General features: G+C 43.1%; 2 protein-coding genes across 2 annotated transcripts in view; both read left to right on the top strand.

The window, feature by feature from the left end:
• fam20cb (FAM20C golgi associated secretory pathway kinase b) overlaps positions 1 to 13,874 on the top strand; it is a 50,113-nt gene extending 36,239 nt beyond the window's left edge. The window contains exons 4-11 of the mRNA XM_062413937.1: positions 4,647 to 4,739; positions 8,176 to 8,291; positions 9,232 to 9,412; positions 9,930 to 10,039; positions 10,229 to 10,310; positions 10,774 to 10,833; positions 10,985 to 11,135; positions 12,049 to 13,874. Coding sequence (XP_062269921.1) covers positions 4,647 to 4,739; positions 8,176 to 8,291; positions 9,232 to 9,412; positions 9,930 to 10,039; positions 10,229 to 10,310; positions 10,774 to 10,833; positions 10,985 to 11,135; positions 12,049 to 12,165 — 910 coding nt within the window. The 3' untranslated portion in view covers positions 12,166 to 13,874. The remainder of the gene's footprint in view (positions 1 to 4,646; positions 4,740 to 8,175; positions 8,292 to 9,231; positions 9,413 to 9,929; positions 10,040 to 10,228; positions 10,311 to 10,773; positions 10,834 to 10,984; positions 11,136 to 12,048) is intronic.
• A 4,833-nt stretch (positions 13,875 to 18,707) lies between these two features.
• Positions 18,708 to 21,241, top strand: foxl3 (forkhead box L3). Its single transcript, XM_062378661.1, has 3 exons — positions 18,708 to 18,867; positions 20,036 to 20,204; positions 20,444 to 21,241. The coding sequence occupies exons 1-3, from the start codon at positions 18,761 to 18,763 to the stop codon at positions 20,915 to 20,917; spliced, it is 750 nt and encodes a 249-aa protein (XP_062234645.1). The 5' UTR covers positions 18,708 to 18,760; the 3' UTR covers positions 20,918 to 21,241.
• The last annotated feature ends 743 nt before the right edge of the window (positions 21,242 to 21,984 follow it).

Below are 21,984 nucleotides of genomic sequence, written 5' to 3'. Positions count from 1 at the left end.
TCGTCTCTCTGCCCTCCTCTCCATTTCCTCTGATCTGAGTGCACACTGTCTACTCAAACATTCAGAGGCCGTGTGGGTTTTTGCATTTTATGTATGTAAATAAACCTCTCGTCGATGGAGCGGCTCCCTCGTTAAACAAAGCTCCTCTAATGGTTTCCTTCATCGGAACATGCTCAGCTTTGCCTGGACACAGGTGCTGCTGTCGGAGGCCTCGGACACGCTGTTACGTAACGTCTCCAGCAGCTGCGTGTTTGTGAGTTCAAAGGACACTAATAGACATTGACCGTAGTTTGTCCCTGGTTGTTCTCCCTGTTCGACAGCAGCACCTTTGTCACATTGATCTCCCTCCCTCTCCTCTCCTCCCTCACTTCCCTTTCTTCTGCTTGTCCTCCGTCCCGGACAGGACGTGGGAGGGGGGGGGGGGGCGTCGTGCCATGCTCTAAATAACTTTATTGACATTTCAATTGGATGTGGATCATTGTAATTACCCTGGCTTCCTGCTTCCTGTCTGGCGTTCATTGAGAGGAGAGCATCGGTGCAGCCACGTCTCGAGCCGGGCCCACACGCACGGGAACTCTAACCACTATCATCATTGACTGTTACTTAAAGACACAAAAGATGAACACCAAACACATTTCCCTGAGACGTGTCTTCTTGGATCATATCGGAGCTTTGAGATCGAAACCGGTACAAAGCAGCGTATTGTGCTGATTTCCCCATATGGAGACTGAGAGGTAGCAGGGCCATGTGAAGTATGCTTGTGGATTTCTATAAGGCTGACTGACCGTGAATCATTGCACCAGTGTTTGCTCGTGCTTGTCCTTCAAGGAATCTCCATGACTACGCTCCTGTTCGGTCAGTGTGGTCACGAAATACTGAAATACTGTTAGACTCCAATATCACACAATTTGTCTCGACAGTCTTCCCCTCCTGAGAAAAGATTTTCTTTATTTTAATATAGGATATTATCTCAGAGAGTGCTGGAATCCAGATGTCAAAAGATGGGTTTCATAAGAACATCCTAAATCTTGATTTATTAAAAGAACTTACACTTGATGGCGTTTTAACACCATTATTTATAGATTAAGGCATATAGTGAAGCACTATAATGTGAAACACACTTATTCACCCTCTTGCTGGGAGTTAAATTAGAAGATTGACACCACTCTCAGTCTTAGTCTCAGTCTAATCATGAAGCTGTAGTTGGCAGGCAACTAGCGTAGCTTAGCATAAAGACTGGAGACATAGGGAAACGGGTAGCATTGCTCTGCGCGAAGGTAACAAGATCTGAAATCTGTTAACCAGCACCTCTTAAGCTCACTGATTAAGACTCATACAATTAACATGACTTCTCCATTGGCCGTCTGTTACCCCCGTTAGGAGGTAGAGAGGGTCGTCCACGATCCAGAAATTCGGCAGTTCGATCTCCAGCACCTCTAGTCTGTATTCTGAAGTGTCCTTGTACAACTGTACATACGTGTTTGAAACCCTAACCCGCTGCAAGTTGAATTAATGTCTGTAAACAGGCAAATGAGATTTGTATGGCAGAAAGAAGCTCTGCCTAAATAAGTTGTTTTAGTAAATTTTACGCAAATTTTACTCAAATCCTTCACCTCACACTCACTTTACTTCCAAAAGTTTTACGGCCTTTCTGATACATCAATGATTCATCCATCCAAGACTAATCATTCCGACATTTGGCGGTAAATAAATTCAGGCCCTGACTTTGCACGAATGTCCCCATCAATAAAACAGCTGTAGTCACTTCAAATTCCGCAGCCAATGATATCGTCCCGTTGGTGTAAATAGAGCCCTGCTCTCCTCTTTCAAAGTCAGCGTCATTTTTCCTTGAAGTGGCGCGAGGACCCGCGTCCCTGAAGCGAGGCAGCCTCCAGGAGAGGAGACGCGATACAATCAGCAGACAGCGCTCGGCCTTTGCCGGCAGAGAGACGTCACGGCTGCTCGGGAGTGAGGGATGAGCCGGGGCCAGGGGGAGAGAGCGGGTAGAAGGGAAACATAAAAAGGAGGACTGGGTTACCCTCACGTACAGTTTGTGTTCAATTTTGACGTTGATCATGGTTGTCGGCAGAGAAAATTGGAGCTAAGAACCTTTCCAAATCTAAATGGATTTTTCGGTATCAGGGGCCCCAATTTACACAGTGGATCCAATTACATGTCCAACATCCACGCACACTCCCTGATTCATTAAGGGGAACGTTTAAGTCGCTCCTTGTTTGCTGTTAGCTCTATAGAGTTGAGGATTTTTTTAATACAGTTTTCAAGCACAAAAAAACACACTACTGACAGGACAGGGGCACTTCAGGGGCCAATCAGACTTCAGCTGGGCCCAGTGCCCCCCTGGCCCCGCCCCCTGGCCCAGCCCCTGCTCAAAGCAATATTCAAAACTATTTTAATCCACAATTTATCCCCCTCATAGTACTTCCCTGCTTACTTTAGTCAAACGGCTCTCCCCATGTGTACAGTGAGCGGCTGTCTGTCACCCAGCGAGATTCAGCCAAAGACACAATGCGAGGATAAGGAGAGGGGGAAATTGAGGAGTTTTCAGCGGATGAGTGTGTTTCTGGGCTCCGTCTTGGGTTAGTTAATGACTGGTGCAAATGTCAGCCACACAGCTGTGGAGGCGCAATCAGCCAGCCAGCTGAGGAAGGGATCGGAGGACTGAAAGGAGCGAGAGAGAGAAAGAGAAAGAGAAAGAAAAAAGGAGTGAGGCAGACAGATATGAAGTATTAAGGCCGTGGATGCACAGAAGAAAAGCAGAGAAAACTGTTCAGGGAAGAGGGAGAAGCAGAGGAGGTGAGATAGAGGACTTTGAGTGAAATAAACAGCGAGAGGCATCCGGAGGGAATAGAGAGAGAGAGAGAGAGAGAGAGAGAGAGAGGAGGAGAGACGGAGAAGTTGCCAAGATAGTTTCCATTCTTCTCATCCTCCCTCGCTGTAACAGAAATGGCAGAGGCTGCGGTCCAAATCATTACACACTGCCTTCCTGGAAAGTATTTACTGTTGTCAATAAAAAAAAAAAAAAAAAAAAAAGAGGCAAAGAAGCCAGTGTGGATAAAAGGAAGAATGACTACAAATATGCAGCTCCTCTGGAGAACGATTGCGAGCTGATGATGGACCTCGCTGCTCCCCCTTGTCCCCCTTCAAAGACATTTCCATATTTTAAATACCCGGCACCTATTCAGGGGCGTCTTTTCACCTCCACTTCTTTTGACTTCGCCTTTCTCTCTTTCTTTTTTTTTACCCCAGCCGCCCTGTCTGCGCTGCACCGTCCTGGCCCGTGTTCCGCCAGCTCTGGAATTTAAGCCTTTAAGAGCCTCTTTTCCCTCCAGTAAGAGCTTTAAGGCAGAATGTGTGAGAACAGCAGTTTTTTGGGGGTGGGGTGGGGGGGGGTGGGATCAGAGCCGGACAGAAATAGGTACAGATCGAGAACAGGAGTGGACGCTTCAGGAGGAGGTCCTTGACCTTGGCTCGTCCCCCTTCTCTGTCTTTGTTGTCCCACAAAACAGCTCAGTCGAGGCCTTTTTTTTCCCTGTGAGGCAAGGACACTTCACTTTATCGGGTCTTGGTCATTGCTCACAAATGCCGGTTGGCAGTATCAGGTACGCAGGTGTAGAGCCGGGCTGCTGTTTGAGTGACACTGGAAATGTGAAGATCTCACGTCGTGCCAATGTCAATGTGTATGTTGTGAGTTGTGTATATTCTAGTTTGCTACTCCAGCTGCTTGTTTTATTGTGTTCATTGTATTTTTTACCCTCGTGGGACTTTGACCTGTCACTTTCATGTGCCTTGTCTGCTCTGTTATAAGTGGACAATACAGATTTTCTATTCCACAGGGACCAACAGTCCTTTAAATTGAATCAAGCTGCATCAAATGTCATCAAATGGATGATTTGTTTTCTCAAGATCAATGATGTAATCCCTGGGAAACTGAAACGCTTGAAAAACACTGTATCTCGCAATTCTTTTTTACATCGGCTCTCTTATCCTGACATGCACCAAAATGTAACGGGTTCTCTACTGACACGTGCCACAATCCTTCTGTCAAGTCTGGTGATAATCCGTCCAGTAGTTTCAGTGTAATCCTGCTTACAAACAAACAAACACACAGACGGACAGGGGGTGAGAACATAACCTCTTTGGCGGAGGTAATGAATTCTTGCTAGTGTGAGATCTGTTGCTTGGAAATTCAGAACCACACACCTCAAATTAAATTAGTTTATTATAAAATGAAAATGATGGTCAATTAATGGTTGATTCAAAGAAAAGTATGCCACCATTGATATTGAGGTCATATTTAAAGCAAAACTGACAAATAAACAGATTTTTCCCTCTGGTTTTTACTTTATTTCTTGAACATATTTGGCTTTTGGACTGCGAGTCTGAAAAACACATATAATTTGGGTTTTCTGCTGTTACCTGATGTTCTAAATCCCTTATCATTCAATTGAGGATATAATTGGAACATCAATCTATGAGGAGGATAAAGATCGGTAGCTGCTCTATGTTCTCATGTCGTGCTGTGAGGTTAACACTGTTCCTTTAGCATATTGCTGACTGTCGGCTTTGCGCTGCAGTTATATCAAACCTCTAAGCCTTTTTTTTTTTTCCTTTTGTTGCTCACGCAGGCAGACCCGGGAGCAGGAGACGCCGCCAGACTTCTTCTACTTCTCTGACTTTGAGAGACACAACGCTGAGATCGCTGCCTTCCATCTGGACAAGTAGGTGAAAATAAGCCTGTTCAGTGGATATGGTTGTGTGTTTGTGTGCGCGTGTGTGTGTGTGTGTTAATTTTAAGGAACTAATGATGATAGTTTGGCAAGAAGAACCTAAATTAAGGTTAACTAATTTAGGTCCTAATCCTTAATGTAATAAATTAAATAATCCAATCATTCTAAAAAAAATGATTGATTATAATCAAATAATTAGATGTAATAATCAAATAATCCTCCTCCCCTCCCTCCTGGAGGGCCGGTATCCTGCAGGTTTCTGTTCCTCCCTGATTGCACATGTGCTTCTTTCTGTGTCAGCTCGTTAACCTCCCAGGAGGAGCACGGGCCCTGGAGAGCTGAGCAGAGCTGCAGGGCCGGAGCTCGCTACCTGCGTGCCACAGTAAAGCTTTATGATATGTGTAGTAACACTCATACAGTATGTGTGTGCACGCACAACTGAGAGCAGACCCATGTCTCTTCTCTGCATGAACGCCGTCAGAGCGCTTGAGATTTGTCTGTGCCGCTCGCTCGTGGACCGTCGTCTCCTCTCCTCTGCGGCCGTCCCTCAGAAGCTCGTCTCTCTTTCAAACGCAGCGAGCGCTGTGAGCCGGTTCCCGTACAGTAGAGGCTGCGAGCTCCGAGAGGCCATGACTCATAGAGAATAAATGCCTCCCTCCCTCCCGCAGCTAGCATCTGACTGAACAATGACTGCCGCCTCCTTGCTTTGCCAACCGCCACACTCTCTGACTTCACTAACCCTTTACGGCCGGGGCCTGCCCGTCCGCCCGCCTGCTGGAGAGACCTTAATGGAAAGAGAAAAGCTTGCGAGGCTCCCTGATCGACGACAGCAAGCATTGAGTCTCAGCGGCGGAGGCGCTGTTAAAGCCAAGGTGACGCCACCGTGGCTCTGTGTAATTGTGAGCGGAGGGATAGTGCTGTAGTGAATGCTGGTGACCCAAGATGATACTGAGGTCACACATACACACACACACACATACACACACAAAGGGCCAACCGAGGATAGGGATGTTGAATCTGCTCTCGCTTGAGGCAAAATGACACAGTTCACCAGCAATTGCATTAGCAGCAGCTTTCTATACACCAGTCTGCTACACATCTGGTCCTCCTCTGTACACACACACACACACACACACACATAAACACTTGAAAACACACTCCAGGCATTTGTGTGGGTTAAGGCGAGGAGGAGGAAACCAAAGGTATGAAAGGCCCTGTGCCCATTCTAAATATAAGCCAGGCAGGGTTTGCCAAAAGCAGCGCTTTATTTTTTCCCCCCCTTATTTTGTCTGTTCTAAATTAGAGCCTGGCTACAGAGCTGCTGGTGCAGAGGCTGAGGCTGCACTGCCTCCCAGGGGGCCCACCGACACACACAGGCTCTTTTAAAAGCAGCACTCGCACAGAGACGTGTGCACAAATACCCACAGAGACACACTGTCTTCTATTATACAGGCTGCACAGCTTTAGGCTTCATTAATTAAATGATTAGATTCAAATGGGAAGTGCACTTGGCTGCATTAGGCAGCCAGCAAATGTACAGACAATACTAGGCACAGTATCACCTTGAAATAGTAAATCATATCGCTCCAAATTCACGACACCCACTGGGGGTCTAATACACTTCTCAGCCGGGTTTGATGCTCAGTCTTAGCCGGCCTCTCTGTCCCACGCTGAATGTAACACAAGTTTATAGCGGCCAGTGTGGGAATAAGGTTTATAAAATACTTCCTTTATACGGCAGCAGGCCCGACATTGCTCCACAGCGCTCCATCCTGCGTCCTTCTATCTGTTTGACAGCGAGGAAGAAAGACACACGACTCTGTGCGTCTGTCTCACTTCACTTCGCGGGCTCTGGATTAATGGGCCCCTCTTTTCCACCATTTCTCCCTTTCCCCACCTCGTTTTCCCCACGTCTTGCTCTCTCAGTTCTCACTCCCCCGCCTCCATCTTTAATCTCAGCCTCTCTTCCTGTGTCTCTCTGCCCTCGGGCCGTGGCCATTAGGTGTTGTCAGGGGCATCAATTTTTTAAGAGGCCGAGCTGAGGTTGTAGCTGCGTGGGATTGACGACAGGGGGCTACACATGCATAAAGTAGGCATGTGGCACGCACACGGGATGACAGTCACGCTATCTTTCATTAACCAAGCCGACTTTTCTTCACCCCTTTTCCCTCCCTCCATCTCCATGCACATAAATATTCAAATAATGCAAACACAATATGCTCCAGAAGTAGAGCATGGATATAAATTCCCCACGAAACGTTATACCAGGAAGGACCATAAAGCAGGTATCTATGTGTGGAAGTAAAAAATGTGTCTGGTGTAAAATTAAAGTTGAAAAAAAAAAACCACCGCGAGTTTATACCACCATGTCATGGTGTTGTCATTGCTTGTGTCACAGTGCCCCCTGCTGTCGGTGACAAAACTAGATTCTCGGGTGGAATCTAGTTTTCACACATTATCAAATTGATTGTCCTTGTAGCTGTTACATTCAAAAACTCTTTCTACTTTAAAGAGGATACATGAAACAAAGCAACTTTCAGGGTTAGAGCCAATAATTAAAAAACACAGATGCATCCTTCTCCGGATATTTTTTGATCTACTGTGATTATGTTACTGTGATTAAGTGTAGATGTGTCACTTTGAGGCAAACCTCAATGGCTTCACTTTTTTTTTTTGCCTTTAAGCAACATTTCATAATTAACAGAATGTCTAGTCAGCTCTTATAAAATCCTCTTTGAATTATATTCATGGGAGTTACTTTGATACTGACCAAAAACTTAAAACAAAAGGATTTTCACGTAAGTTCTGGAGGTTAGAGCTCTTCTTTTTTTTATTTCTATACTTGTATTACATTCTGTTTGGTGTAGTTTTATTTACATCAGTCCAAATCACAACATACATCGTCCCAAAGCAATTCACATATTGTTCAGGTCGAGACCTTACAATATCACAGAGAGAAACTCAGCAGTGCCCACAAGGAGATAAAGTCCTTTTAAACCTCTGACAGATCCAGACTGAGCGTGGGAGGCAGTCTGCCCTGTTAGACTGAGAGGAGAGACCAGAGTGTCAGCACAGGTTGTTGTAGAGGTGTGATCTACTGTATATATGTATGAGGAGAACAGAGGAGTTCCCTGTGTGTCGTGGGAGTTCCTCGAGCCGCCGCGGTCTATATTTATGTGTGATAACGGAGATATTGATCTCCTGTGAAGGTGTAGGTCTCACTGAACAAAAAGACGTGTTAGTCGTTTCTGATTAGTTCATATTTAGCTGAGGCTCCACAGAGGAGGGGGGGGGGGGGGGATCAGTACTCCTGTGACTGCTGGCGGATGTAAGTGCTTCTCCTGCACTCACCTGGAAGTTTGATAAAACCTCTGCTCTGCACCGGAAGGCGGAAGGTAACCCCTCAGTGTTTGTCTCTGTCCTGCAGGATCCTGGACTTCCGCCGTGTGCCCCCCGTGGCCGGCAGGCTGATGAACATGACCAAGGAGATCAGGGACGTCACGCGAGACAAGAAACTCTGGAGGACCTTCTTCATCTCGCCAGGTAATGATGGCTTTCAGAGACAAAGCCACAGTGCAGATAGAAATGCCTTAATTCAAATCATTTATACAACCTTTTAATTATGTGCAATGCAAAACAGTAAGGAACATTTGCAAAACAGCTGTAAAGATATGTTCGCTTTGCTTTCATAGTTAAATTACAGCAGTATATTTATTTTATTTGCAGTCAGCGCTGGTTTCCAATTGGTTAAATACTGTAATATGCTGTCTGTGCTTGTTAGATAGTTAGAGGGCACACTAGTCTTTGACTGGGTTTATATTCTTATCTATGGTTATGCCTGTGTAGTATGTTTGAAGTACCTTTTCAAAGTTTTCATTTAGTGTTTGAGGAGGAAACTTTTCCGAAAACATTTTAAACTCAGCTCCTGGACGACGGAGTTTAGTTGAAGCACGCATCAGCTCTATGTTCTTGGACTCTATGGACATTGTCAAGAAATAGATGGAGCCACACTCCACACTGTGATGATCTTAAACTCAGTTCCCCGTTTCTTGCAGACACTACAGTCCAGCATGAACAATGGTTTCCTGCTCATTTTGTCGAGCAGAGCTCCTTCAGGGCCCTGAATTCCCAGGATATCCATTTGCATGGGATTAGTATTATCAGGGGTCTTTAGCTTGCACCAGAGTGCTACAGTTAATTAGGGATGCAACTTTTTACCTTGCATATTATACACAGGGAGAATTCTCAGAGGATTCAAATTACAGACAAATTCAGTAATTAATACAAGTCCCTGAATGTCCCCCGGTGGTTTGGATCGTGTTCAAAGAGGGTGTTCAGCATAAACTCCCAGAGGACAGAAAGAGAGTAGTCCCATTTTGAGTTGTTTAACTCTCAGTAGAATAACAGATTTGATTCAAAGGGTGTCGCTCGGTAGTGGGTCCACGAAACAACGACAACAGTGTGTTTCCTCTCCGATTCTCAGCCAACAACGTGTGTTTCTACGGAGAGTGCTCGTACTACTGCTCCACCGAGCACGCTCTGTGCGGGAAGCCGGACCAGATCGAGGGATCCCTGGCTGCCTTCCTCCCGGACCTGGCCCTCGCCAAACGCAAGACCTGGAGGAACCCGTGGAGACGCTCCTACCACAAACGCAAGAAGGCCGAGTAAGAGATCCGCCCTGCGCTTTAGGCGTTTACCGACACTCAATAGAAGCAGGCGCAGTGGAGCCCTGTGGCACCGGGGGGGTATTTATTACCCTCACTGACGACAACCGGCGGCGATACCTCACAATTGATTGATTGGAGAGAGCAGAGCAAGAGATCTGTTTGTCAATATATATAAAAATAATTCTATAAATACCTAAATAAATAAAAACCCTTAGAAATATATATATATTTATCATCACAGAGCTGTATTTATTTTGTATGTATTCAATTATTCATTTCAGCCTTTATTTATTTAAGTATTTATTATTTATTTCGTTATTTATATTTGATTGAGTCGTTTATTCGTTTTTTTATTTATTTACATTTTTCCCCTGCATATAGAAAAGCTGACTGTCATTAAAATACAGTTACACAGACTGCACATCTATTCATGGAAGAAAGCCATCGGAATTTTCGAGTAAATGTAAAATGTTAACACTTTTATCATTGTGTGTGTTTGTGTTTGTTTCTTCAGGTGGGAGGTGGACCCAGACTACTGCGAGGAGGTCAAACAGACGCCACCGTACGACAGCGGGACGCGGCTGCTGGACATCATGGACATGACCATCTTCGACTTCCTCATGGGTGAGTCAGCTCGTCTCACGTGGTTCAACTACAGATCCAAACTGTGACTCTCCTCTGGTGCTGAAAAAAAGTATATATATGTATATATACATTTGTAAATATATGCAGAATGTAACATAAAGGGTAGCCACATTACACAACACATTAACATTTAACACACTTTCTGGTTTTGCCTATATTCTAATACAGGAAACATGGACCGCCACCATTATGAGACATTTGAAAAGTTTGGAAATGAGACTTTCATCATCCATCTGGACAACGGGCGAGGGTACGTCCCAAACTGTCATGTGATCTGTCTTTAAGAGCTCTGCAGCTTTCCTGCTTCTACTTCTACGTTTAGCTTTAGTGCATTTTCAGGTCCATATTAATCACAGAAAAGAAGAGAATTACAAAAACACGTGCACGACATGAAGATGATGTCTAATATCTAATCAAGCAAAGGATTTCCAGATGAATGCATGTGATCGCTGTGTGCCATGATGCTAACTTTATAACAATAGAAACTCACTAACCTGAATGTGTTGGGTGGGTTATGGATGCGTCACTTTAAATCAATTAAATATCTAACTGATATTGTACTTCAAATGCATATACAGTACACACATCTACAATATGTCAGGGGGGTGTACTGAACATTTGGAAATGAAGGTTCTATTATTCCTTTTCATAGACAGAAACAAATGATCAGTGCGATTTTATTTTACATAAAATGTTTCTATTTTTAATTCCAGCTTTGGGAAGCACTCTCACGATGAGATTTCCATCCTGGTGCCGTTGACCCAGTGCTGCAGGTGAGCCCCCCCCCCAGAGTAAAATAAAAGCAGGATTTGCGATATGTTGTATGCACATGATCAGTTTTGCCGAGCCTATAAAGCCGTGCACGAGGCAGCACTGACTCTGCCGTCCCGGGCGGCCGCTCTCTCGCTCTCTCTCTTTCTGCAGGGTCAGGAAGTCGACCCACTTGCGTCTGCAGATGCTGGCTAAGGAAGAATACAAGCTGTCCACGCTCATGGCAGAATCCCTGGTGAGGGACCGGCTCAGTCCCATCCTCATCCGGCCGCATCTGGAAGCCATGGACCGACGAATACGCCAGGTCAGTGCGTCATACTCATTCTGTGATGTGCCTGTACAATGTTTTTTTTTTTATTATTTTGATCAATAAATTAGAGCTGAACTAATCAGTCTACTGATTAATTGATTTACAGTAACTTAATCTACTTTTTTTTTAAGAACTACAAAAAAGAGTCTCTAAAGAAGACCTCTGGGAAATTGTTTCTGACATGTGTCACATATTTGTTTTATTTTTGGACCAAACAATCAATCAGTTAATCAGGAAATCAAGAAAAAGGTTGGCAGACGAACTAGATTTGGCGCTCAGAAGAGCTCATACCTCCACTGAGGCCCAACAGTTCATGAATCATCCACTGGGAAATCAGGGAAAATGTCAAAAAAAGTTAAAGAAAGTGATTAAAAACCGTATCCTTCCCCTAAGTTTTGTGGAAATCCCGCCTTTCACTTTCTGTAATCCTGTTTAGAAACAACAGACGGGTGAAAATTCCGCACGTAATGATTGTTAGTTGAACTTTAAAGGAATTGTTCAACATACCAGGGAATATTCTTAGCCTTTTTTTTAACTTAGCTTAGCACAAACACTGCAAACAGGGGGAAACAGCTAGCCAGAAGTGACAGAACTCACCCACCAAAAAACCTCAAAAACAACCAACTGACTCTTTCACAACAAACTTAACAAACATGACATAATGTGACAATTAATGAGCTCTAAAGGTGCCGGTAGGTGACTCTCTCTCCCCTGTGGACAGAGCTGAACTAGCTGTTTCCACTCTGAACTTAACGGCTGCTCACAGTGCAGACGAGAGAGCGGCATAAATCGTCTCATTGAATTTGCCACTCGGTGTGTCTTTTAAAGAGGCCGTTAAGTGCCAGGAGCCTGTTTGACCTCTGATGGGGACAAAACAATAAAAAAAAGACTTGTCTCGTGTCACCAGGTGCTGAATGTGCTGTCCGAGTGCATCGAGAAGGAGGGCTACAGCTACGTGATGGAGGACGACCTCCAGGGGGACAGGGGGAAAGACCACGGCCACGCCGGCCCGCGGCGGAGGTAGCTGTCCGGGGGTGGGGGGCCCTGGATGGAACTGACTACTCGGAGATAGGAGGCTGGACGGAGCAGATCCAGTCTTTGTTTTTGAAAACTGAACTGGCTTCCTGTTACACAGATGAGCTCCATCTGTGCTGAATTCCTCAGAGGGCTCGGTTTGTGCTGAGCTGACAGAGGAAGCCCACCTGCCTGAGATAAATAAATAAAAAACACGCTGCGTGGAAGTAGAGGCCTGCTGGAAAGGACTTAGACTTGGACGCAGGTGAAGAACGCAGCGGAGAGTCAGGGCTCCGCACGGAACCGAAACCATTCCACATCACCCAGACTCCTTAAAGTGTCCAGCCCTGACTGTAGTGTAGGAGAGCATCACCGCACCACGGCAGACCCCAGCACCCACTGACCCACCGCAGCATCACCAAACCAGTCTCGCAAGGGACGCCTTCTCTCCGTGTTGTCCGGGACCCTTCGTTTGAATTCAGTGAATTCTGAGGGACCTGTGCAGTACCTCCTGACCCCCTCCCCCCCTCAACACAAGCTGAGTCATGTGTTTCTGGGTATCGTGGGTATTTCGAGTGTTTCAGTTCACAGAGGAGGAGGAGGTCAACTTCCTGTTGTCTTAATTATCAAAATGACGTTTTGATTTTCGCTGCAGAATGTTTATAGCGTTGCTTTTTATTATTTTTTTTATGTTCTATTTCTGCTGAGCTGTTTCAGCTCCTACCATTGGTATTGGAGAAGGCGATATTTGATTGGAGTGCAGGTTTACTCCTGGATTTGATTCATTTTGCCCCTAAATGTCCTTGAGAGAGTATTTATTAAAAATCCATATTTATTGTTTGAGGGTTTTTTTGTTAATAAGAGCTGTTGAGTTGACATCAGAGAGGTGTACTTCTTCATTTGTCCAGTAGAGGGCAAACTGAGCATGTGCAAAAGGAGCGACCAGGTCTGTGCCTGTCAGTAAAATGACCCCTCTCCATATTTCCACCCGTTTCCAAATATCAAACCTGATTTCAAACCAGTTTTCCAGTCACCATGAGAAAGATTCAGAAGAGCGAGTCTGTGCCTCTGTTTACAACATTTAATCCAAACTACTGTTTCTGTTTCTATTTCTTTCCATTCTAATGACAGTAGGTCACGTTTCCGGTACCACGAGCCAAATGTGACCAGAAAAAGTTTTTATATTTTTGTTTCCTTTGTAATATATTTGATGTCCAGATGTTGCTGTTGTGGAGAGATTATTTTTCAGGATGTAAATTTCATTCATCGCCAACAGCGGACGGCCGAACTGACGGCGTCAGTGATTCAGCTGAAGGTTAATATATAGAGTAGGACAAATCTAGTGCCTGTGCAATGATAGAAATACTTGAATGTCTGGTTTCACAGTGGAAAAGGTTCGAGCTTCTCCCAGGTACGAGATAAGACCCTGAGGTCTACATGTATATTTGTGCGTGTGCGTGTGAGTGTGCGTTTGCTGACTTCATCTGTCTCCATGAGGGTTTTATTCTACAGTTTCCATCGTCATGTGTCAGGTGGGAGTGGATGGACCTTGTGTGTTAGTGTGTGTGTATGTGTCTGTGTGTGGGGGGGAGAGATCCATGGAGAACCTTTAGATGACCTGCTTTAATCTTTTCATCACACTCATCGTTTCTGTGGATTTTATTGTTCATTTCTTTGCATCATGGTTAAAAGTGCAATAAAACAAAAATGAGCATAATATCATGGCGTCTCTTATGTCTTCTTCAGCAGGAGAATTACATGGGTGTGTGTGTATGTTTGAAGGTAATTTAAGAGATGATAACGGCCATTGATTTCATTTCTTTACATCTTACAACCTGCAGCCAATGTGATATTTCAGATTAATTTTTAATCTGTAATTGTCTGTAAACTTATCCAGTTAAGTTCTTGTTTGACCCTGTTTGACCTGGTCTGGTGACCTGAGCCTCCTCCTTCATTTGACTGCTCCTCCAGCCGAATGGAATACAGTCTGTGACAAGCTCCCAGTGATCACAGCTCACACGCTTTCAGGGATTTACATGACTACATGTAAAATAATAATACAAATTTTAATAGCTTGAATAGTGATAGCGCCTTTCAAGAGACCCAAGGACGCTTTACACATGTTGCTATTTCTCTTTGTCTTGTGTTTATGTATCTTTTTTGAGAAGTCATTAGATGTAAAGCATCAGGTCAGATTGTTAATTAAAGATTTTATATATTTGTATACTTGTATGAAAAAATGTAAAGATATGTTATATATACATTTTTAAATTATATAACAAAATTACTTAAAAAAAATAATAATGTGCTGTCATATGTTGTAAATATGCAAATATTTACTTAAATACTTTTAACAGCGGGGCACAAGATTTCTCTATCAATTTCAGTCTCAGTGTGAGTGCACTGGACTCTCACAATCTTAAACTCAGATTTAAAATACAGACAAAAAAATGTCCCACGCTCAACAGGTAAATGTGAAAGTTTTATTGTGTCAGAAGTTACACATATGTGCTATACAGCATCTAAGCAAACTAACAATGAGCAGAGCTGGACATTGAATCTGACCCACAATCCAAATGTTTAATGAGTGGATTCAGGAAGTAAAAGTTTTAGCTTTTCAAAAGAAAAAAAGGACGAGAAATAATGTCACCCAACCATCTGAGGAAATTATTCAAATTCAAACAGGATTTATTTAGCCAGCTTGGAATAGATACACAAACAACTACAACGTGCTATCAGCTCTTACCAAGATAAACACAACAGACCCATTAAGGCAGAGTTGTTAAACTGGTTTATACTCAGGTGATCCGAGGCCTGTCCAGTGGCCCACAGTGAAGTAGGCTGCACAGTGGAAACGGCCCTCAGCCCCTGCAGCTCTGTGCACGAGCATATTTACAGCTCCCAACGCACTGTTGTGTTTTGATAACCTCTCCTCGCAGAACAGCCCCCAGAAAAGCTACTTGGTTGGTTTACGTAAACGCACGTACACACACACACAGACCATCACACACACACACATACACACACACACACACACACACACACAAACCCACGGCCGGCTATGAATGGAGGAAGCAGTGTGTGAGACAACCATCAGAGGGACAGACAGTGACCAGAGGACAACCGAGGGCTGTAATCAGTGTGGCCGGCCGCAGACAGGACGCCAGAGGAAGCCTCGTCATGGGAGTGAGACAAGGGGCTCTTATCAGATCTGAGTTCAAACCAGCCTGATACTGTGACCTCCTCCTCTCCTCCTCTCCTCCTCTCCTCCTCTCTCACTCTTTCATATAAGAATCTGTTCTTCTTGGAACGGGACAGGACAGAGAACTTGTTGAAGTCTGTCCTCTTGATCTGTGAGTGTTTCAGTGATGTTGAACTCAATGGTGGAATTATTCAGGTCTTTAAATTCTAATAAAAGTAGGAATTGCATGTTTGAAATATGCTTCATTACAAGTAAATATCTTGTATTGGAAATATTAATGAAATGCAAGTATTTTCAGCAAGCTATAGAACTGAGAATATGTTATCAAATGTAAGGTAAAGTAATGTTTCTGTATCATGATTCATTTTCAGCAAAACAGTCGAATAACAGGCTGAGTAGAAACTACATTTCCTCCCGTTTTTCTCAGCAGTCATAAAACATTTATGTATTTTTATAACACCAAAACATTACTGACATAACCTCAAGGCCTTTTAAGTAGTGAGGCTGAGACCTTATAAAATGTGGGGTTTGAAAAATGTATTTTATATATAGGAAAGAACAGGTTGACACTGGTGTTTGATGTTGCAGTTTTAGAGCATGGACCCATTAAGGCCTTTGGGACGTCTCCAAATGGTAAAAATACTGAATCCTACACTTCCCATAATGCAACATGATATCGTCATTCCCTAGATCCTTCCTGTTTTCATAATCCACATGTCTTACAAACTTTAAACGCTTAAAAATGTGACATATATATAAATATATATACAGAGAATGAAGGAAAGAAGGACACAGAAAGCAGTGACGCCAGAAAAGCTCCTCTACTTCATGATGTGGTGCGGTTTTTAATGAAGCCACTTAAACTCCCGGCCTGCACCTAAAATTGAGTACAGCATTGACCTTTTAGCTGCTTCATTACCCCATCAGAAACAAACAGAGCTCCGCTTTAATGTCTCCGTGTCGCCCCAGTGTTCAGCCTCTGTTCACGTCTCTCCTCCTGCACCGGCGGGGCCACACACAGAGGCCCGGCAGACCTCGGGGCTGTTTCCCCCGGCCTCCGTCGCCCCACAGGAGGCCTCCGATTGCCCTGTTAAGAGCCCTTCAAAATACACATCCCCCTGCTTTATAGACACGGAAGCAATTTATGGCCATTACAGAGCATTATAGATAGCATCTCAAAAACTTCCCGTTGTTGACTAAACGTCTGCCAGAGTGGATACACACACACCCCAAAGAGTTAACAGGGAGAAAAAGACAACAAAGATGCAAAGGACCTTGTTTGTTGGTTTGGGCTGAGCTGTTTTAAGTACAGTGGGAGAGATTAGGCTATAAAAAGAAGCAGAATAACACATGAAGGCGGCCTGCGGGCCCGGCGAGACCACCCAGAATCCCGCTGGAGGAGGAGGAGGAGGAGGAGGAAGAGGAGGAGGAGGAGGAGAGGAGGAGTATGTTCAGCACACTCGCTCCAGGTTGAGACGACCATGCTGCTACTGTGAAAGCAGACTAGTTGAGTCCAGGTCGCTCCTCTGAAATATATTTACTGTTGCTGATGCATTACTCACTTCATCCTGTTGTTCCTTTTATTTCATGTTTTCTCTCTGTGAAGCAAAACTCTGTTGCAAAAGTTCTATATCAATTAAGTTTATATTATATTATCATAATAGGTCTTTAGTATAGGTCTAGTAAGGTGTTTACTGGTCGCAGCAGTAAAACTCACCGTGCAAACACATTACACTAATGTCCTCTGAGGCTCTGGAGAGAATGAAGAACACAAAAGACTATCAAATAATATCAGAATTGAATGCTGAATAAAGTTCTGCAGGGATCTGATAATTGGACAAGAAAACACCAATGAGCCAAAGCTATAATTTGTTCAATTTTTCATTTTGTTGAATACATTACTGAGGTTAAAGATTGAAATATTCAGGTAATTTTCAGGGAAATTGTGTCCATGCTGGGAAATGTGGTTTTTGGTAGAGCTAAATATGTTTAGATTACGCAGACACAGGAAGAGCATGCCAACACTCACAGTGAAATAATCACACACACACACACACACACACACACACACACACACACACACACACGCACACTTCCATCGTGAATTAGTGTCACATCAGACGTTACTGAGAATGGTCTGAAAATATCCTTCATTCATCTGTAAACACAGACTGATGTCAAAAATAAATAAGAATATAAAACAGCTCCTGCTCAGCCTGAAAACAGGAACAGTTTGATCCAGCCCACAGTCATTCTGATGCACTGAGGCCACATGTTCTGCACGCGAGCACTTCCTGTCTGCGAGACTTCACATTTTTACTCTGCACTTTGGAGAGAATGACTGATTTCACTGAGTGTAACAGCTGAGGTGGGGCTGAATCATGTTTTTTATTTTACCATTCAGCACTAAAGAGAAACAAAAGGATTCCAGACATCCATTCAGAAGGATTTCTTTCCTTTCCAGCAACATATTTAAAAAATAAATGAATCTGCACTGGTTGCCCATAACAATTAATATAAATGTCAAATTTCTACTCATCATTTTTAAAGCAATAAATGGCCTCAGTCCTAAATATACCAAGGACATATTAACTCCTCTGTGTGTGACTGGGTCTTTCCTGTTTAAGTCCTGAGACTGTGGAATCATCCATATCGACATCAGACAGGAAACCTCCTCCGTGTCTTTTAAATATCTTCTTAAAACATGTTTTTTCATTGTAAAGCTTTTATTAATGTTTGATATATAGATATACTGTTTTTATTATGTGTGTAACTTCATTTGATTCTGTTCTATAAGCTGATTTTTCTTTCTCTTGATTTGATTTGTGTTCTCTTAATTGTTTATGTGTATTATTATTATGATTATTTTATTACAATTTATAACTTCTGGCCTTAAAAGAGAGCATTTCCACGGTGTAAAATTGTAGGAAAAGGTTTTAAGCTCTTCTTTTCCAAAACTTAAAGTACGTAGAAGGTAGATTCCTCTAAACATTAGAGTAGAATTGTTTCAGATTTTTTTTTATTCAAAACTGTCCAGCATTTTTGGTGCTAAAAGGAGCAGACTTGGCCCTGAAATAAAAAAAATCTTGATAAAGAATATGAAACTCATTTGGATGGCAAAAATACAAGCTCAAGAGTTCATAGAGCTCAGGGAGGGGGGGGGGGGGGGGGGGGGGTCCTGAGACCTGCAGCTGGGACAAGGAGGGGAGAGGGGGGCTGGAGGGGCAGCCGTCATTAGCTCTGTGTGTGAGTGTGTGACTGTGTGTGTGTGTGTGTGTGTGTGAGTGTGTGTGTGTGTGTCAGCTGAGCAGAGCAGCAGGAGAGAGGTGTTGCTGCTGGGCTCAGGCCGGGACAGTCAGAGGAGCCCCAGCAGCCGAGGTTCACACGTCCTCACGGTGGAGACATGTTTGATAGCGCTCACTACCCCTTCAACTGCTTCAACTACGATGGGGACGGATACCCTTCATCCAGCACGGACGAGGACAAGAAGATGTGCAGACCTGCGTACAGGTACCGGGGATTTCCCTTCTCCTTTCTTTCTTCTTCAAACGTTTGCTGAGCCTCTACTTTACCTTCACTTTACCTCACTTCACTTTACCCACTGGTGAAGATAAATACATTTAATAGTTCCTGTGTATCAGTAGTTTAATCACGAGTGTCCCAGAATTTGATCTCTTAGTTTGGTAAAGGAGAAGATAGAGATTTTGTGTGAGAGCTTATGTCAGTTTTACCAGGTCACTTTCCCCCTTTTCCACCCACTACAGTTCATGGTATAACTTCAGTATTTTATATTTCATTTCATAAAACAAAAATCAAACCTTCGACTCCTATTTTGGCAGTCATCCCTCTTCAAAGATTGTTTTACCATACAGTAAATAATGAGTAATTTCTCCTTATTTTGCTATTTATTTTTCATTTTGTCTTAACTATAATTGAATTTGTTATAATTATAGATTTTTGTAACAATAAATACGTGTTTTACAGCAGCTTACTCTAGTGTGACTAGACACATCAATCAAGCTAAACTTTAATTCAAAATCCTTAAAAAAATATTTCATTCTGATTAATTTTGCCCCACTGTTTTGGGCTCTGTTTGATACATTAGAAAACGTACTCATCGTTGTTTAGTCACTTACTTCATGAATTTTACTAAATTTTAAACAAATTGCTACTGAACACAATTTGACTTTTTCAGAAAACTGATATAAAAAAACCTGCTTTACTTCTGCTTGCTGCTCTCAGAAGCAGTCAATGGATTTACACTCGCTCTCTGTTTGTGCCTGGTGTTGACAGCAGATTCATGCACCATCACTTCTTTTAATCCTTCGAATTAAATTAAGTCTGTTTAAACGTGTGTTATTTTATTACAGCTTGTTCATAGGATCTGATGTTCTGGAACGTATAATGATATCAAACATTTCTTTGCAAATCACTTGATTTAAAAATATGGCAATTCTCAAATTGTATATGTGTATATTTCAAAACCTATTTCATATCTATATATTCATGCAAACCATATGTAAGATAAAATATTTCTTTATAATAAATTTGTCATCTTTAGAAAATTGAGAAATTTGTGACATATAAAAACTTTTGTTTTAGTCAAGCAACATTATTCATGGTAAAAACAAGTGTTCACATCCTGGTGCTGATGATCTTGTTCATGTCTGTGTCACAGCTACATCGCTCTGATCGCCATGGCGATCCAGCAGAGCCCCGAGCAGCGCGTCACTCTGTCGGGAATCTACGAGTTCATCATGAAGAGGTTTCCGTACTATCGCTCCAACCAGAGAGCCTGGCAGAACTCCATCAGACACAACCTGTCTCTCAACAGCTGCTTCATCAAGGTAAGGATGCTGCTGCACCCTGGGAAATCCGATCTGTTTAACATGATGTTCAAGTGTTTTAATGGGTAATGAAAGAAATTTGGTGAAAATACCCTTTATACCTCATTAATTAATAGTAATTAATCTTAAGTTTATTTAACCTTTTTATCTGTTCATAAATACTGTTATAGTGTTCTTTATCCTTTATCCAGTAATAATAATGTTTTCTCATTGATAAGTTTTTGTTTTTATTTCCCCAGGTTCCTCGGACAGAGGGCAATGAGAAGGGGAAGGGAAACTACTGGACTTTTGCCACTGGCTGTGAATCCATGCTCGACCTCTTTGAAAATGGCAACTTTCGGCGTCGCCGGCGCCGGAGGAACATGAAAATCGGTCTCCGTGATTCTGGAGAATCCCCGTTCCACCCTCTGGAAAGCCACAACAATCGGCACGTAGCCGCAGCCCGGCACCCAGAATCTGACTCCACCCTCTGCCCGTTGAACCCTGACAGGCCGAGGCCGGGCCCACAGCAGAACCCCCTCGTCCCAAACCCCCCCCAGCAGGGGAAACCCGAGTCGGAGATCAAGTTTAGCATTGACTACATCCTGTCCACTCCAGATCCCCCCCTACCTGGGTTCAGATCCTCCCACGGCCCCATGCACATAGGGCCCACAGGGCCGCCATTACATGTTCTGGAGTCCCAGCAAATGAACCTGCACTTCTGGACTCTGTGAGAACATGAGAGGAAAGACACAAAGAGACTGAACTGACAACTTGTCCAGAACTGGGAGGTTTGAGGACGTCCACAGACAAGAGAGATTCCACCAGAGGAATTTGACAGACTTTAAAATATACACGAGGAACAAATGAAGAGGTACAGTACGGTGGGATCAAGTCATCATGTGTTCATGTTGTTAGTAAACTGTAAGTACAGTGTGCAGTGCTGACGTAGACTGTAGGTTTACGGTAATCTAAATATATTTATATATGTATATATATGTAAATACACTAGAGCTGTGAGGATGATGTGTTTAAAATATTTGTGAAGCCAACTCCATATGTTGGATTTATTGATTTATCTTCAGGTCACATGAAGTTCTTCATAAACAAAGAGTTTATGTTCATGTTGGTGTCGTCACATCATTGTCCCCTGTTCATTTGGTCTTTAGAATTTAAACTGATAATAATGATTTTATCAGGGGGGAAAAAAGACAAAAATCTGCTTCGTTGCTGCTTAAAACTTTGTTTGACTGAAACTAAGACATAACTGGAAAGCCATGAAACTCATCGATATTGGAAATCTGTGAAAAAGTAAAAAAAAAAAATGGATAAATAAATAAAATCATATATATCTTACAATGTTAAAGAAAATTATAAAAAATTCCTGGATTCACTCTCTAATCTGGATCCAAACCAAAATGTTTTCCCTGACCCACACCTCATCTCTTTCTCCAAGTTTTGTGGAAATCCGACCAGTAGTTTTTTCATAGTCCTGCTCACAAACAAACAAAACAAACCACAAACAAACTGTCTGAAGACGTCACCTCCTTGGCCGAGGTAAATATAGACCTTCAGAACTAAATCCATTTCCGAACAACAATATATAAACATATTACACATCACATAGGTCAGAGCCATCATTGACGCTGTTACCTGTGTTTTCTACCGCGAGTATTTTCTTTAAAAAAGGCCTATTCCAACTGAATTCAATTATTCCAGTCCCCCCCCCACCCCCCACATTTTTTCAAATTCCCTTCATTGACCTTTCAAATTCCTGATTGACTGACACTTAAATTCTAAT

Source organism: Platichthys flesus, chromosome 20, assembly GCF_949316205.1.
Source record: "Platichthys flesus chromosome 20, fPlaFle2.1, whole genome shotgun sequence".
Taxonomy (NCBI): domain Eukaryota; kingdom Metazoa; phylum Chordata; class Actinopteri; order Pleuronectiformes; family Pleuronectidae; genus Platichthys; species Platichthys flesus.
This window is presented reverse-complemented; position numbering and strand designations above follow the sequence as displayed.

What these genes read in the sequence shown, in the direction of transcription:
- foxl3 (XM_062378661.1), top strand. Translation starts at nt 18,761, where the DNA reads ATGTTTGATAGCGCTCACTACCCCTTCAACTGCTTCAACTACGATGGG. An exon ending in ATGTGCAGACCTGCGTACAG is followed by an intron (nt 18,868 to 20,035) that starts GTACCGGGGATT and finishes TCTGTGTCACAG; the next exon opens with CTACATCGCTCTGATCGCCA. An exon ending in TCAACAGCTGCTTCATCAAG is followed by an intron (nt 20,205 to 20,443) that starts GTAAGGATGCTG and finishes TTATTTCCCCAG; the next exon opens with GTTCCTCGGACAGAGGGCAA.